Genomic DNA, 15,893 nt, shown 5'->3' with positions numbered 1-15,893 from the left:
GGTAGTCAAACGTTTGAAATTTATGCGAACGAAGTAGTATACGTTGTACGTTCAACGAGGATCGAGCGAACTTTTGTTACATTGCGACGGCGAAGCAAGTTAAATCTATTTCGTCCGGCTTGTTCTTGGGAATCTACCGATATTCTGTTTCTATCGTGCAAGGATAAGAAAGAGGAAGACAAGAAAGGAAAAATTCATTAAAATGTTTCGCGTCATTTATTTCAGTTATTTCGCCTTCAAATGTATTTTCTTTGCAAATATTTGTTAATTATCGCTAACATCGTTAGCGTCGAAAAGCTCGTTAATTTCATTTGTTTATCGACAACCTATTTTTATCTGTCTCGTATCAAGTTCGAAGACAAGAAGACGTATATTCGGTCCGGCTGAAGTCGAGTCTACACAGTTCAAACAAATAAATTCAATTAAACTAATCGATAAAATATAAATAACAAATTGCTGGTACAAAGATTCCTTGCCACGGTAGGAATTCGTCGGAACGCAATTAACTCGACAATTACCTTCAGAATTGCATAACTTCTCTCGACTCGTCGTTAGACAAAAAATTATGCTCTTCCATAACGTTTTTCTCGTTGCGTAATTAAAGCATTTTGCGTAAACGTCTGCGCTTGTTCGTCGAAACGACAGTTAAGAAGCTTTCGATCGTACTTTTTTCGGTTGCCTCCAACAAAATTCGATCTTGATCCAGCGAAATTATGAATCTAACTTAATTACAAAGGGACATACGAAACCGCGAGGGAAGAGAATTACAGGAAAAGAGAAAATGTGTTGGGAGACAGGAGAAATGGGGATAGACGAGCATCGAAAGATAACGCGTACCTAATATATTTGGCCAGCTTAAATAATTATTTATTACGCGCTGTCCTAGCGGGAATGAAAATGGAAAGATGCGAGAGGACGAAGGAACGTAGAAAAATTGTCATGGCCGTTGGGTGGAATTAGGGTAAGAAATAGCTGAAAAATTGGTCGGGAAACGAAACATTTACGCGACATGACGGACCAATCTCTCGTAACAGCGTTCCCTCCTTGAACTTGTCAGATTAGATGGGATCGTGTGATGCACAGTGACACAACGGTAACGTACTTTTCACGGTGAGAGTGAATGGACTATTCTACGTCCTTCGTTGCGATCGGTTAATAAATGTACCTACTTGTCACGCGAGTCTGTGCGACGCTACGTATCGTTTGTTCGATTAAGTGTAAAGTGAAAGATACCGGTTCCATCGCCGCTATTTGGATTTAATGCAGTGCGACGATCAAGTGATCAGAGGAGTTACAGTGTCATGCCGAATTTTTCATCCATACGTCTTATCGTTCTCGCAGCACTATTCTACCTTCGCGTCTTCGCGCGTCTATTATTCGTAATTGGACGTTCCTTTGACAGTGCACCGATATTCATCTCGATCGAAAATTCGGATACTTTGTGCTGTTCGAGCTATTTGTTAATCTACGGCACGGAATTGTCTTTAACGTCTCATATGAAATGTAAATTGGAGATAGAACGAAAACCCGAAGCTTCTAGCGTGGTACACGGATGATCGATATGTTTCCTTCGAAGCTGTTCTAGCGAGAGGCTGGCGTTCGTCGAATTCGATTTCGGAAAATTGATAGCCGGCGAGAGCGACTTACTTTTAATATCGCGCGGAAAGTAATTTGCTCGTTCAGTTTGCGAGATGGAAGCGCTTCGTTCGCGTGGTATCGTCCGATACGCCAAATGGTTATCAATGAACGAAATAACGCGTAATTTTCTATAGGGACTCGTTTTAAAAAATTCCGAACGATTAGCTAAATTACGTCGCTCTTTTTAGACTCCTTTTTTCAGAGGATTAACTTCAAAAGGCTGCAACTTCGCCTTAAAAGCTAAATTAATATCGTGTTTTTGAAATTCTGCCCGGGTTGTGATTAATGGAAAACTTTTAGTTTCGAAATGCGTTTACGCAAAGCTTTCGAAAGTTTCTCTCGTGCCCCCTTTTTCTTTTTCTTTTATTGGCTGCTGCAATTTATAATACGAGATTTCACGAAACATGGTACGGGCAAAGGTTGTTTCGAAACATGGAGGAATCGCGAGTGCGAATATTTTACATTTTTTCTGAAATTTCTCACCCATAAAACGAAATACGAGCGAATCGTTATATTTTTTAAAAACACAGTGGCAATTATTTCACGTTGTTAGAATTCAAAATCTATCGATTCACGCGATGAACGAACTATGTTCCGTTCGTTCTTAATTAATATCCGTTACAAATAAAATACTTTCTCGGTCGTCAGGGTACAGTTCTCATTCTATTCATCTGTTCGGACATCTTCCGCGTTATCGGCTTCTCGTTTTCTGCATTCTGCAAGATCGTTATCCTTATAATTTCGCCGTATATATAATACGTATACTTGGTGTCGCGCATGAAACGTTCATCTGATAGAAAGGTTTTCGATTGAAATTATTAAAAACGATGTACTTTCCACACACACGCTCGCGTACACACCGATCAATCGAACAACGTTCTTGACAAATTTCATGGACGTACGTACGGTGGAAGAAGAATTTGCATTTTCGATTCGTGTATGTATATCGTACGCATTGGAAGTTCAAGTTGAACTTGCAGTATTCTATTCTCTGAAACATCAAGTTTTTAATGAAATCGTAAAAAAAATCTATATCTACGATTCTTTTTTATTCTTCTCCGACAGATTATATTACGCGTGTGGCAAATTCCGCTGTGCCAAATGCGATATCTCTAGGACATCTCTTTATTCTTCGTGCAAAGCTGCTTGTAACTCTGCCTTATTTTCAAGAGCATAGCAACTTGTCGGCCGTGCTGCGTTTTTGTCGCACAATCTGCTTCGGAGCAACGAGAGTGTACTTGTGACGTGCATCGAAACTGTTGCTTGCAGTTGCTGTTGCTAACGATGCAACTTCCGTGTCCATCTTTGTGACGCGTTACCTAAACGTCGTTCAAAACGAAGGAAGCCAATTTACTACGCGTCGTGCTTAACGATATACCGAGACCGACGTTACGATTATTTGACTAAGAGGAAGCTGCAACCACCGAATTAGTACGTCGATGAATTTGGTCGTGATGGAACCACCGATTTTAACCGACAATGGTTTCCCTTCGAACAAGCTTTCGTATCGGCTCAGACCCTTCGCTTTCACGGATAATCTTGCAACGATTAAGAGATTTGTAGCTTCTTTCTTAAGTAACCCGAGCGTCGCGATTCCTCTCAAGTATACGGCTCGCAGGAATTTTTCAACGTAATATCTCGTAACATAGCCGGGACGATAGGAAGGGTCGCGGTATATCCGAGCGAAACTGCTCTCAACGCTTAATAATTTGAACCGGTCTACGTAAGAAGTTGAGCAGCAGACTGCTGAAAGTTGTTCGAGACGTTGATGACAGGAAAAACCGCGGTGGCTGATGATATACATACTTTGTATCCACTTTGCTTTTTTCAAAGCTCCCTCGACGCTCGCTTTAATAGCTGTTTCTTGTATCGACAAATTTTACACTCTCCGCGATAATTGTATACCGCTGCGTTCTTCCATTCTTATGCAAAACACCAACTTGGTACTCGTAGAAAGTGCCACAGATTTTCTCAATTACCAGAAGCGTATACATCTTTCGACGAGACCTCGTGTTTCTCGTTTCCGCGGGATAGTATTCCATTTAACAGCGATAAATCAAGCAGCAAAGATTTTGCCCGCGGAACGGAAACGCGTCTCGGAGAGGAACGCGCGGAAATCGAGGGTTCTAAGCGACACGCTGTCGCCGGAAATCTAAAAAATCGGTTGTTTCCGTGGTAGAACAGTCCCGAGCGACCGAATTCCTAGAGTAAACCGACAACAGTACAGTTGCTCGGAGCGTGGAGGATTGTCAGCCGCCAGCAACGATTCGGTTGTCCAAATCCCGGTCGTATCCGTACTCTGGACTAGACTGTAATCGGGTCGTAGGTCAATCTTAAACTGCAGAGCTATACGCGTGATTCCCGGACTATTTTAATCCCGAGGACTTGCCGGTGCACCTGCTAGACGACAAGGACACTATAGCTGCGCAACTTGGAATCTGGCATCGTCTAGCCAACGGGGATAGAAAGACCCAATTACACCTCGTTCGTTCAGAATTGGACGAATACATACAAGACGCTTAAGACGCCTTAACTACCATGGGATTTGTAACAGCCTTCTCCAACTGTCGAGATTGGTTTAAGCACTCTGGCCGAGCTGTACCAATCACTGGCCGTTCCTATATTGTACATTTCCCGATTATGGATTCGTTTCGTCGCGTCGGACAGACGAACGAGAGCGATCCACTCGGACCCTACTGCATCCGTCCGATTGCGAAGATAATAGTCTGAACAGCGTTGTCGCGAATCCTATGTTTTTCGGGCGCAACGAGTGACCATCAGTGGCGATATGGTAGAAAATATCTTGGGAAGTTTCAAGTAATCTCGACCATGGTACCTTAGCGTAGAGACGCGAAACGATACGTTACGCTTGATTGCAATTGCGAGTTGTTAGTTAAAGTTGTGATTTAAAACGACGTAGCTTGTGCTTGTAAATCGAGGATTAAGTAAACGTGTAGGTACACGTGTTTGATTTTTGAGTTGCGTCGTTATAAAATGGCGCTCGATTAAAATTTGGAAACAGGCACTCAGACGAAATGCAGGTAAATCCAGAGCAAAGCTGGTCAGCTGTGTGTGGAAACAAACGCTGTTTCGCGGTAGAGAAACTAACGGATGTTCGACCGTCTTTTAGAAAGTAACGATCGGTACGAATCGCGAACCGGTCGAAGAACATCGCCTATTTAAGATTTTTACTTTGCAGTTACGCTGTGTTTATTCCACTCTTTCTGTTACTTGTATTTTTCCACGTGTCGAGTAGCTTGCGCCGCGCACAGTCTGCTCTTCGCGTTTCTATTATTTCCCCCTGTTAACGTATACCGTGAATTTGCTTTCGCGATTCATGTACATATCTCCAAAAGCAAGAACATAGGAAGAGGCTTTAAGTTGGAAAGTTTCTACGATGGAATATATCGCGCGATGATTTAGCGAGTAAATTTTAGGCCAAACTGGCCTGCTAGCCGATACCATGGAAGCTGATAGGCGTAAAGTTGAACGGTGTAGCAGTTATCGGAAATCTGATACGTTGTTAAAAATATCCGATAAAACTGTCACGTGATTGACACAAAGGGCGAGAGTATCTATTTTTAATTTGCAAAACTGCAGAAAAGAAGGATAAACGAATAAAAATCGATTTTAAGTGAAATCTCGTACTCTCTTCGAGCTGTTTCTCGTCGGCGCACGAAAGAGAAGCTGATTTTACGCGTTTCATTATCATTTAGCCGCTGCGTTGCCGCAGATGTTCGATCGGACGACGAACTTTGTCAAATAATTCGTCGTTTCGTTGTTTTTCAGGGTTCAGGAAGGCTGGAGCGGAACGAGAGAAGTTGCAGCGATCAACCGCTTAAACATTACGGCGAGGCGATGAAACACGGAGGCTAGACAGGCGGATTACCGTGCGATTAATGCGCCCTATGACGCTCGTTTAATGGCCCATGCTCGGACCGTGTGATGAACGCGAACGAGTGCACGATTTCCCTCGGAGGTTGAATTAAATGGACAGGCAGGAAGAACCCATTTGTACGCCCATTTGTACCGATTGTTCGCGACAACGTACAAGGACACAAGCCGAGAACATAAACTGTAAAAAACACATATCGAACGGTACCGGGCAGGTACTCGGTGCCATCGCGCCGTTTCTTTCTTCGTCTTTCCACGCTTTTCACAACGTTGTTGGAGATTCGTTCGCACAGCGAGAAGCGATCACGGTCGATTTCTCGAGCAAACTTTAAACGAATGGTCCGGTTTCTCGCGATTGCAAGATCGAGGAAAACGCGAGTCGGCCTGTAATTTGTCGGCGACCGGCTAAAGCGGCACAATTGTCTCGAATTACGATCGATGCGAATCCCGATCGAAGGATATAGCGGAGAGACATAATAGTGGTTTCCACGCGCAAAAGAGCTTAATCCCCGGGAGGCCGATCGTCGCGCGATATTAAAACTTCGGGGGATCGAAATTACAGCCACTGTCGATAAAAGCTTACAAATAGATTCGAAAGAATCGATAATGCACGCGTGGAAATCCTGGCTCGAAGCAAGCCACGTGCACGACGAATAATACGATCCCTCCTCGAATCCGCGTCTTCTCGATCACCAAGGGAAAAGCGCCAGATAGATTCGTAAAATCCTTATCTACCGATGCTGTGTTCGCGTCGTCACATCGCATTCTTTCTTCGCCATTAACGTTGCCTTTTCCAACGACGCCACGTCTAACGGCGAATCGGCGATCGTCGCGTATTTCGGGACTATTCGTTCGCGCGACCAGTGAATCCAAAGAGTGGAAGACAAACTGATTGGAAATCAGTTATGATTCTGAATGCCATCTTGCACATGGGACGCGGATAAGCTGGGGCAAAAGGATGAAAGCGAGATGGGTGTATCCGAGTCCTGATTACATCGAATGATACCGCGATCTCTGTGAGTAACTGTTAAAGAGATCGAAGTGTGTTCACGTTCGTCGTAGTTGTCGTTCGAGGGGCGAGGAAGGATCAGCGCAGAGACAGGAAAGAAAGAAACACCGACAGTATGAAGGATCGTCGTGGAAGATGGCTGTACGCCGTGCTGCCTCTCGTCACGTTCCTCTCGCACCAAATAGGTGAGTCTGCATTCATCCCTTATCGAAGATGCTAGAATTCGACGCATAGAGCTGTTTCGAAACTCGTACACGCCTGACTTTTTCGTAAAATGTTTCTCAATTGTTTGAAAATGTCGCGGCTGTTCGAGTACACGAGATTCGAAATTGCGAGTGATTTATCTTATCCAACGACGAGGAAGCCGAAAGAGATCGGTCTTGTAACGTTGCGTGGTGAGATTCGTTGGTTCGGTGTTTGGCAGTGAACGAGCTGATGGCAATTTCTGAGGCGTATTAACGTTCCCTGGTAGGCGGCTTTCGAGGGGAAGTTACGGCGAGGAAAAGCGGCGAAACGTCTTATTCGAGGTGTTTCGCGTTCATGAAGGAGCTTTCGATCGAGTGGCTCGCACGCGAGGCTTTTTGCACCTGTGGAAACGAGGATCGCAGTTATCCGAGGAATTCGCAGCATCGCACGCGGTAAAAAGTCGTGGAACACCGGTAGATAAGAAGCTTCGAGTGCTTTCGCAATTATGGAAAGACAGAGCTATTCCAGCCGGGCATTCTTAAGTGTCTTTAACCGCTATCGCGGTCTAGTTGATTTCCATACGATGAATGGATTCATGAATAAAAGAGTTACGATCACCGAGGATTCTCGAGAGTCTGGTGAAGGCAACTTGCCAATAATTTCGACGCGACTGAACCGTTACCGATGTTTCGAACAATTTTTCATTACGACGCGACCATTTAGCTCGAGTTACGCCGAACCATCGTTCTTCATTTCCATGAACTGGAAACGGCGAAACTCGAGTTGCAAAGTATTTTAGTCGACGAAGTTTCCTCTTAACGAGAGTATAACCGAGAGTCGAAAAATGGTATTTAAAGGGCTCGCGACCCATCTTTGTTAAAAATATGACAAGCTAAATTCTTAATAATCAGAGCATAACGAGACACCGTTGGCGATATTCGTAACCCGAGGAATCGTTAAGATCGCGCGCGTGAAAGGTAACACGAACGTGTTTGAACCTGCCCGCTTAAATATTAATATCCAGCAGCAATTCGCGTGTAACTTTGTTACGCGGTAACAACTTTGACGATAAAAATGCTTGGCGTTGTTGGCGGGAGATTATCGCTTAAGAAATGGCGAGGACACGTTTGCCGCGATAACAAGGCGTCAAAATTATTCAAAAATGCAGATACACGGCTTATTTATGCGACCGTTCGCTATCTGCGGCTGATTTCGAAACGGTATTTTCACGGATATTTCCCATATACAACTATACCGTGCTTTGCATAAATTGTATCGCCGAAGGAGGATTCGATGACTTAAAAATCGATGCCTATGCAACATGCGACCCTAGCAAAAATCTGTTCCACGAAACGTACTTTTTCAAGCGCGTAGCCTGCAACTTTTAGAAAATACAGTTTCTTTGGAAATATTTAACGAAAGGATCGTTAAATCGTTGCAGAGTAAAATCCGATATTCTTTCAAAATCACGTGTTTTCTTTTCAAAATAGAAATATTCGTGCCTTTTGATCGTGTAAACATTGGTATCGCGTTGTCGATCGTTACACCGGTAATTAGTAATTAAACATTTTACCAAAGAACGCGTACAACGTAGAAAAGCGTTACCTCATCGCTGCGGTTTATTAAAATAATCAACCTTTACACGTTGGTATTAATAACCTTGTTTATCGTTGAAACAACGCGCAACGATCAAACGAACAAGTTTCGAAGCAACAAAAACGAAATAATATGGCAGGAGAGTGGAATGGATCTTCAGCTAATGGACAAGCTATGGAAACGAAATGGAAACTTGTCGATGTTATTTATTAGCAACAGAATTTATCCTACGTTACGATCGTATTTTGAACGCCTCTAATCTATTTTTAACGTTTTGCAAGAACATACGTTGAATATCGAATCCGTACCTATATATCGCGTAACCGAGAACGCGTGCCTTTAATTAAAAGTTTATAGAATATAATTATGAAACTTCCCCCGGGTCTGATGAAATTAAATTCCGCCATTACAGTTTCCGATAACAAAGCATTTCACAACGTCATTAATTGTAACTGTTGTTATAAATACATAAGGGTAGATAGGATATTTTCTTCGCCACGTGATTCTAATCTATGCTCGATGCAGTATGAAAACTGAAAATAATTCGGTCTCAAGTTCCAGCGTCGAACACAAGTTTTATAGTCGTTGTTGCTTATATATCGGATAAAAATCGATTAGATATGAATTTTCCCGCATTTTGTTACAATTTGTTACCCTTCCCTATTCGGTCTTTTGTCTCAATGTTTTAAAACTCCGATAGAAACGACTCCCATTGTTCTAAGCTAAAGTCTTAGCAAAACTAAAAAAAAAAAAAAAAAAAAAAAAAAAAAAAAAAAGATGGTCTACGGGATGATCGAATATTGATTCAAATATATAGGAAATATCGTGATAGCGGGAGATGGTGGCGCGCTTAAAAACTTGAAACTCAATTATCCGCGTTCTTTAATGAACACGTTATTCTGCTTTCCCGTCGGGCTATTAGTTTAGGGAAAATAAACATGGGCCGAATTAACAGAACAAATTTGCCGCCATCTCCTCGGCATCGTTGACATCATCGCGTCTTGCGGTAGTTTTCATCCCGGCTATCCATGGCCAGATCGAGGGGGACGAGGTGTCTGGAAATTCCATCGAGGCGAACTTTCTTAGGAGCGTCGTGGAAAATTGCATTTTTAAGCGACAGCTCATTTACCGATAACTAACTTGCCGGGGCTCGTCTTTGACTCGTGAAATCAATCTTTTCGTTTCCTGTTGACCACGCGCCTTTCTATCGTCTGTGCAACCGACTCGGCTCGTCTCGATCGAAATTGGAATTTTATTTTCGTACGAACCCACGGTTTATTCTTCCTGTGTACACTACTGTCTTCTAACGAACTTGCAGAGTTTACGTTAGGAAAGTTCTTGTAAAAGCATGGTTCGGCTGTGCCAAAGTTGCCGTATTATCATGAATTTCGTAAGCTGTGTTTTCATACTTTCGTCCCTCGCGCGATAAACTTCTTTGCCATCGATTCCGCCGATGCTTCGACCATCAGATCCTAATTAATACTATTTTTCTTCGGCAACGCCAAGCTTCTGTTCGCCATGTACCTTCTTTCTATACGATCTATTCTTCGATTCGCGTATTTCAACGTCACTCGTCCAAGCAACTCTAAACTCGAGCATACGATTAGTCGCGTTCCACTCGCGACGAATAGACGAAAGATATGGGAGAAGCGAGGTGGAAACGTCGAGGAAGCGTCGATGTCGATGCTCAAGGTAACAGCGATATCTCGATATTTCGAAGGATAGTGTCTCGGAATTGTGCGCTCAGGCGGACGTGTTACACGTTTGCGGAATGCGGTTGATTGTAAGTCGAGAACCCAATTTGCCAAACTCAAGTTCCGTCGTTTGGGGATGGAAGGGGTTGCACACCGCAAGGACGTTGCGGCGTTCTATTGAAGTTGTAGCAGCTGATGTTATTATGCCATGTTCGGGGAGCTACTCGGACGGATATTGTGGATTTAGAGCACACCTCGTTTCAACTCCATCGGAGAATGTCAAAATTAAAGCCGGCCAAGCATCGCATTGGTAGGTAGGTTATTACATCGCGTGTACCGCTACAACCCGCCAGCTTTATTTTCATCCGATTATTGCAACAAGTGCTTATTAAGCAATCCCGCCTCACCTTGCGACGCACATTTGCGCCGTCACGAACTGCCTTTCTGCATTTATCGTTTCTGAATGCAAATGTAGCCTATTGTCCGATGTCGACGCCTCTCCACGTGTCCAACCGTTTCCATACTTTTATCGAGGATTGCCGGTTCTGTTTAATTTAATGGAATTACATCGTGCTCCAACCTTTGCCTGTGACTCTAATTCTTTCCCATTGAAACGTGTCACGGACTGCGATAAAATGTTCGTTTAGGGCGAAAAATCCACGTCGATTGAACGTCTCGACGCGACGTCTCGAGTCAACTAGCTGTTTCTGACTTTGAGTATACTCGTCGTCGTTTACTTTCTGCCACTCGTTTTACGTACAAACTTTTCAAAGTTTTCGAAACAGCTAACTGGTGTTAATACAACAGGTAAAGCAGAAAAGTAGAATAGAAAATTGCTGAATCTCCGATCTTTGAGAAATATCATGGTACTCGCCGAATTGATTATTAACGAAGCTGAAAGTAGAAACGTTCGAAGCGAATCTCATCAAACGTTTATAAAATTAACACGGCCTAGAGCACCGAAAAGTGAAGACATCCGTGCAGCAGTGCTTAGCGGGATCGAGTGGCAAATGGAAGCCATTGGTGGAGAAGATCGCGTACAGAGTACAGGGAAACAGACGAACGGATAGAGCGTAAACCGTTGATATTGGGCTTATCAAAGTGATTCACGTGACTGGTCGACGGTATTATGCAAATGACCCGTAAAATTATCGTACCCTTCGGGCATCAGCAGACAAGGGAGAAACTGAACTTTCCATTAAACGTGACAGAACGCTTTTGCGTCGGCTAGCTAGGGATATCGCCACGAAAGGCTATCGATAACGCATCTCTGATGGCGTTAAACGGTTTCTTAATTGTCAAGTATTTATCATAATCCCGGTGAATTTTTCAGACGCGACTCGATCTTATTCCTTATTACCATTTTGTCTAAAAGATACAAGAAATTTGATTTGCTACGTACGTATAAAGTTCGCTTTAATTTGGCGCAAACAACCTAGCAAATTATTTTGTCGCCAACAAGTGCACGAATATCGATAGAAAATTGAAAATGTTAAAGGGATCGTTCGTTCGGACCTTTGAACGAACGTGTGGTTTTTTAACGCGAGAGAATTGCCTCTGTCGGATAGCGTTTGATGGAAAAAACGAGAAAGGATCCTAAATTTCCTGCATTGATTTTCTTCTGAAAACAAACAGAGACACAGACGATAAGAACGAAACAGCTGCATAGAAAAGAGAGACAATGAGATTTCATTTGTCCGTTTGCTAGCGCTAACGCGCATTCTCAATATTTTTCCTCGAAACGAAATGAAAACAGCTGCTTATCCGTTGTAACGAAAAACGGGTCAATTCCGTGTCGCGGTATTCGTCGTGAAAATTCTAGCGCGATGAATTGGCCGTCTTTCACCGCGAGATTTTTCGCCCAAGCGATCGCGAACCGGTAACTCGTGTGAATTTTTCGCGAACGAAAACGGCTATGCAGCAAACGGCTATGAAGCAACGAACGCGCACGATCGAGCATCGATGGCTTTCTATCGATATATACGTAATTACATACGTATTTAATAGGCGATGGTGTGACTAAATGAAATAGATTCAACGTTGGCTATTCCTTCCTTTCATCGATATCTTCGTTCCACTTAGCCGAAAGAGCAGAGGAAACAGGAAGCAATCCCTTCGATGCGATGGTTGTCGGGAGTGTGTCCGGCAAATTTATATCCATAGACAACTCGTGTAACGGTCGTGCGGCTAAATCACTTTCCACTGCAGGAAAGGAATTACACGGTCATCGAAAAGAGCAATGGTCCTGAAATCGGTTTAACGGTTTCTAAGGCACGTCCGAGATTATTATTAACCCGATCTTTCTTATCACGATAGGGACACGCGATCGCAATCGATTCTATAGCTGCCTGCAAGCTTCGAACCCTATTAATAACATGCCTCTTACCACGCCACTCGCGTGTATCGAAAGTGCATCTAATATTCTCTACGGTGTATTATAATAATAAAAAAAAGAATGTACGGTACCGTTTAAAAAATCCAAGATAATGCTGCTTTCCAATTATGAAAATGAATAAAGCATCTTCGAGGTTTTAGCGAAGATCGTTATATAAACTGGAAGGTATTTTATTGTACGTAGTATCGTAGACGCTCGCCGCATCAAAAGTGAACTCTACTCGTCGTGCTGCGCCGCTACGCTACGTAACCCGTCGCGTGGAGACCAACGCAAGCATTGAATTTTCTAATCAGATTCTTCACGCTGCTTTAATTACTCAGAGTGTCGGGACGACGGGCCCTCGACACGTGCTAAATTCTGTCTTTGCGAGGCTGTTCCACGTAATCACCTAGCAACTATATTTAGACGTACGCGGTCTCGTTAAATCGTTCAAATAAAATTTCATCTCGTTAATGAAATAACGTTACTGTTTCGTAATGTCGTTTCCTTCTGTGCTCGATGCAACAGCGTGTAATTTCAAACAGAAGCAAACCGGCTCTATTCGTCGTAGAATCAATCGACGGATAATATTTACCAGCAGCAGTGTCTGCGACACTTTATCCGACACTCGAATCGCCAGAGTTCGATATTTATTTGATAAAAATGGAAAGTGCCTCGATCGTAAGATTTGCAACCTACCGTCGATCCGAATTTCGAAATTTAACTCGGTTTCTACGTTTCACCAACATCCTGTGTAATTGCTTTCAAAGTCTCCACCGAAACTCGGTCAAGTGGTTCCACTTGTTAAGGCTTTCGGTGCGACTAGGTTTACGTTTCCATGGAAAAGATCGAAATTACGTCATCTTGTTGTTTGAGAAACGCCAATAATTATACCGAGGTGCTGCTCAACACGAATCAGGGGTTAGAAATTTAACAGCTACGTTTTGCACCCTGTGTTTATTAAAAGCCGAGTCGGGTGTACAAGCTTAACGTTACCCCTTTACGTCGCAAAGATAAAAATGGACTGCAATTACCAGTTTCGTCGTTTCTTCTATTACGTTTGTGCACGAGTCGCTTTACGACGTACACGTTCGACCATTTTAAATTTGACGAATCTCAGGATTATGTACGAAATTCCACGTTCGAGCTAACGAAAGAATCCGCGATATTGGACGTTTGTCAAAGAAATCTGCGATCGTCGTGGTACAAGATAAATTCACAAAACTCCAATTAAATTGCTTGCCATTTACACGCGCCTGTCAATAGTACGGTGGTATACGTGATAAAAGGTAAAAGATTGTCTCTTTATTCGTATATAGAGAAGCGAACCTGGAAGAAAATACCTTGGACGTGTTTTATGGATGCACGCATTGTCCATCCGAGTATCTTTCTGGAAAGAAATGGCTGCGATATTCTTGGTCAAAACGATCGTGCCGGTCAGTGGACACTCGACGAAGAAGTACGTCACGATGAATAGCGATGGTCGACGGTATTTTATATCGCAATTGAAAAATAGCTACGATTCGTAAAACATTCTCGCGTATTCTTTGACCTAGTTGCTGGTGCCGATACAACGTCCGGGGAAAATGGGTTTCTCAGGATTTTAGGAGTGCTGGAGGAATATTTGATGGTGGCTGTTGAAGAAGGTAATTGCAAGAAAGCGCGTTTTTCCGCAGCCAAGTTTTACGAAGTTATGGTAAAAAGCCAATCCGATATCTCTGCGTTAAAAAGTCGGTTCTGTGATTAATGGAAAGTACGGCGCGCGGTTCATCGGTTGGTTATGACAAAAATCAACCTGACGAGATGAAGGATCAAGTCCTCGGCGATAATGCACTCGGATAAAGACTGAATCGCGTATAAGTAGCCTGTATCGATGTGACGTGCATCGAACACGTATATCCGCGCATAGTGCAGGAAGGAGTATACCAGCATGAGTCAGGAAAAATGATCACCTGAAATAATTCCTTATTTGCTGGCTTTATCAAAAAATGTTTGAAAGCGAAATTTATGGGTATTCGAGGAGCCTGGTTAATATCTGGCTTATCGCCTTATATTTCCTTCAAATATTAAGGTGACTGAGCGTTTTGATAATCAGCGTATAGTTTTTATAACATTGGTGGATCCAGCTGCGAATTCTCCGCAGAAAAGTATTACATTAACGTATTTGTATCGAAAAACCATTAGTTTAGCAGATATTTGAGCTTTAATGTGTGAAATTTAATTCACGAAAGACAAAGATAACGCGAACACGAGAATATCGCTTCGCGTCTTTCTTCGTCTTTCTGTACGTTAAATTTCACAGATTAAAGTTAAAATATCTCGCCAACTAATGCTTTTTCGATACGAATTGGTTAATACTTTTTGGCGAGAATGTCGAGCTGGATCGGTCAACGTTACAAAAACTATACGGCGATTGTTAAAAAGCTGAAAGTCGTCTTAATATCTAAAGAATGATATAGGGTGTTAAGCGAAATATTAATCAGGCTTCTCGAATACGATAAACTTCGATTGAAACATTTTTCTCGATAAGATCGATAAGAAACAAATTGCTTCGGATGATAGTTTTTACCGACTCACCCTGTATAATAGTCGCGCCTAAGAAATAGACTTTTCGTTCGCAAATGCAAGGGAAAATATACGGCCCTAAAATACCATAGGAAACAAGGTCCACGGGCGAATCGTAAATTTGAAAATCTCAGTTCGTAAATTCTATATCATACGCGCGTTTCTTCTAAAAGAGATAGGAAGGCTAGAGCAAGGCAGAAATAGAAATATGTATTTTACGTAGCGCTTGTTGGATCGCTGCACCGTCTCCGGAGAGTCTAAATTTTTGCAAAAGTTGTAGCTCCGCGAGCACGATGAAGAATCACAGTGCATAAATCCATAAGGAACAATATATCTGGGTATCACATAAATTTCGTTTCTTCTTTCATCTGACCCGAATGTACCGCGAAATGCGTACCACGGCTACCATTCGTAGATGAAACTACGTTTTCGCCACTTTCGGGATCGATAATGCAACATGCTAGATGCATATGCCGTTTATAGAACACACTTTCTCGGTGCGATAGACTAGTCTAACCGATAGACAAGTAAAATGAGTTTCATGATCGTGCACGAAGACTTGCATTTTCTTCTTTTTATCTCTTTCCCCTTTTTCAGTAAAATCAACAGCTGCCGATTAACAGGGCTATTAATTGGAAAATATAGGTTGGCATAGCCGAGAGAAAACCTAGGGAATCGAGAACGAAGAAGAAACGGATAGCATAGGAAGGAAAAACGTGTTTGTTCGGTTGCACATAAATCTATTCGGAACAATACATCTGGCTGGCACGTAAATTCTTCCCGTTCCTTTTTTCACGGCGCTAGTGCTCCGCCAGCCGAGCACCGCCGTATCACGGATACCATTCGTAGATGAAACTACATTTTCACCACTTTCAGGATCAATAGTGCACCGTGGATGCATCCGTGTCGCGAGCCCCTAGTGTCTCTTATTGTGGCT

At 42.8% G+C, this 15,893-nt stretch overlaps 1 protein-coding gene across 7 annotated transcripts in view; it reads left to right on the top strand.

Moving 5' to 3' along the window:
- LOC100647422 (basement membrane-specific heparan sulfate proteoglycan core protein) overlaps positions 1 to 15,893 on the top strand; it is a 263,946-nt gene that overhangs the window by 124,515 nt on the left and 123,538 nt on the right. For all 7 annotated transcript variants that reach the window (XM_012310977.3, XM_012310976.3, XM_003397028.3 and 4 more), the window contains one exon: positions 5,428 to 6,726. In XM_012310977.3, coding sequence (XP_012166367.1) covers positions 6,657 to 6,726 — 70 coding nt within the window. In that variant the 5' untranslated portion in view covers positions 5,428 to 6,656. The remainder of the gene's footprint in view (positions 1 to 5,427; positions 6,727 to 15,893) is intronic.

This window comes from Bombus terrestris, chromosome 8 (genome assembly GCF_910591885.1).
Source record: "Bombus terrestris chromosome 8, iyBomTerr1.2, whole genome shotgun sequence".
NCBI classification, from domain to species: domain Eukaryota; kingdom Metazoa; phylum Arthropoda; class Insecta; order Hymenoptera; family Apidae; genus Bombus; species Bombus terrestris.
The sequence above is the reverse complement of the archived record's forward strand: the minus strand, read 5'-3'. Positions and strand labels throughout refer to the sequence as shown.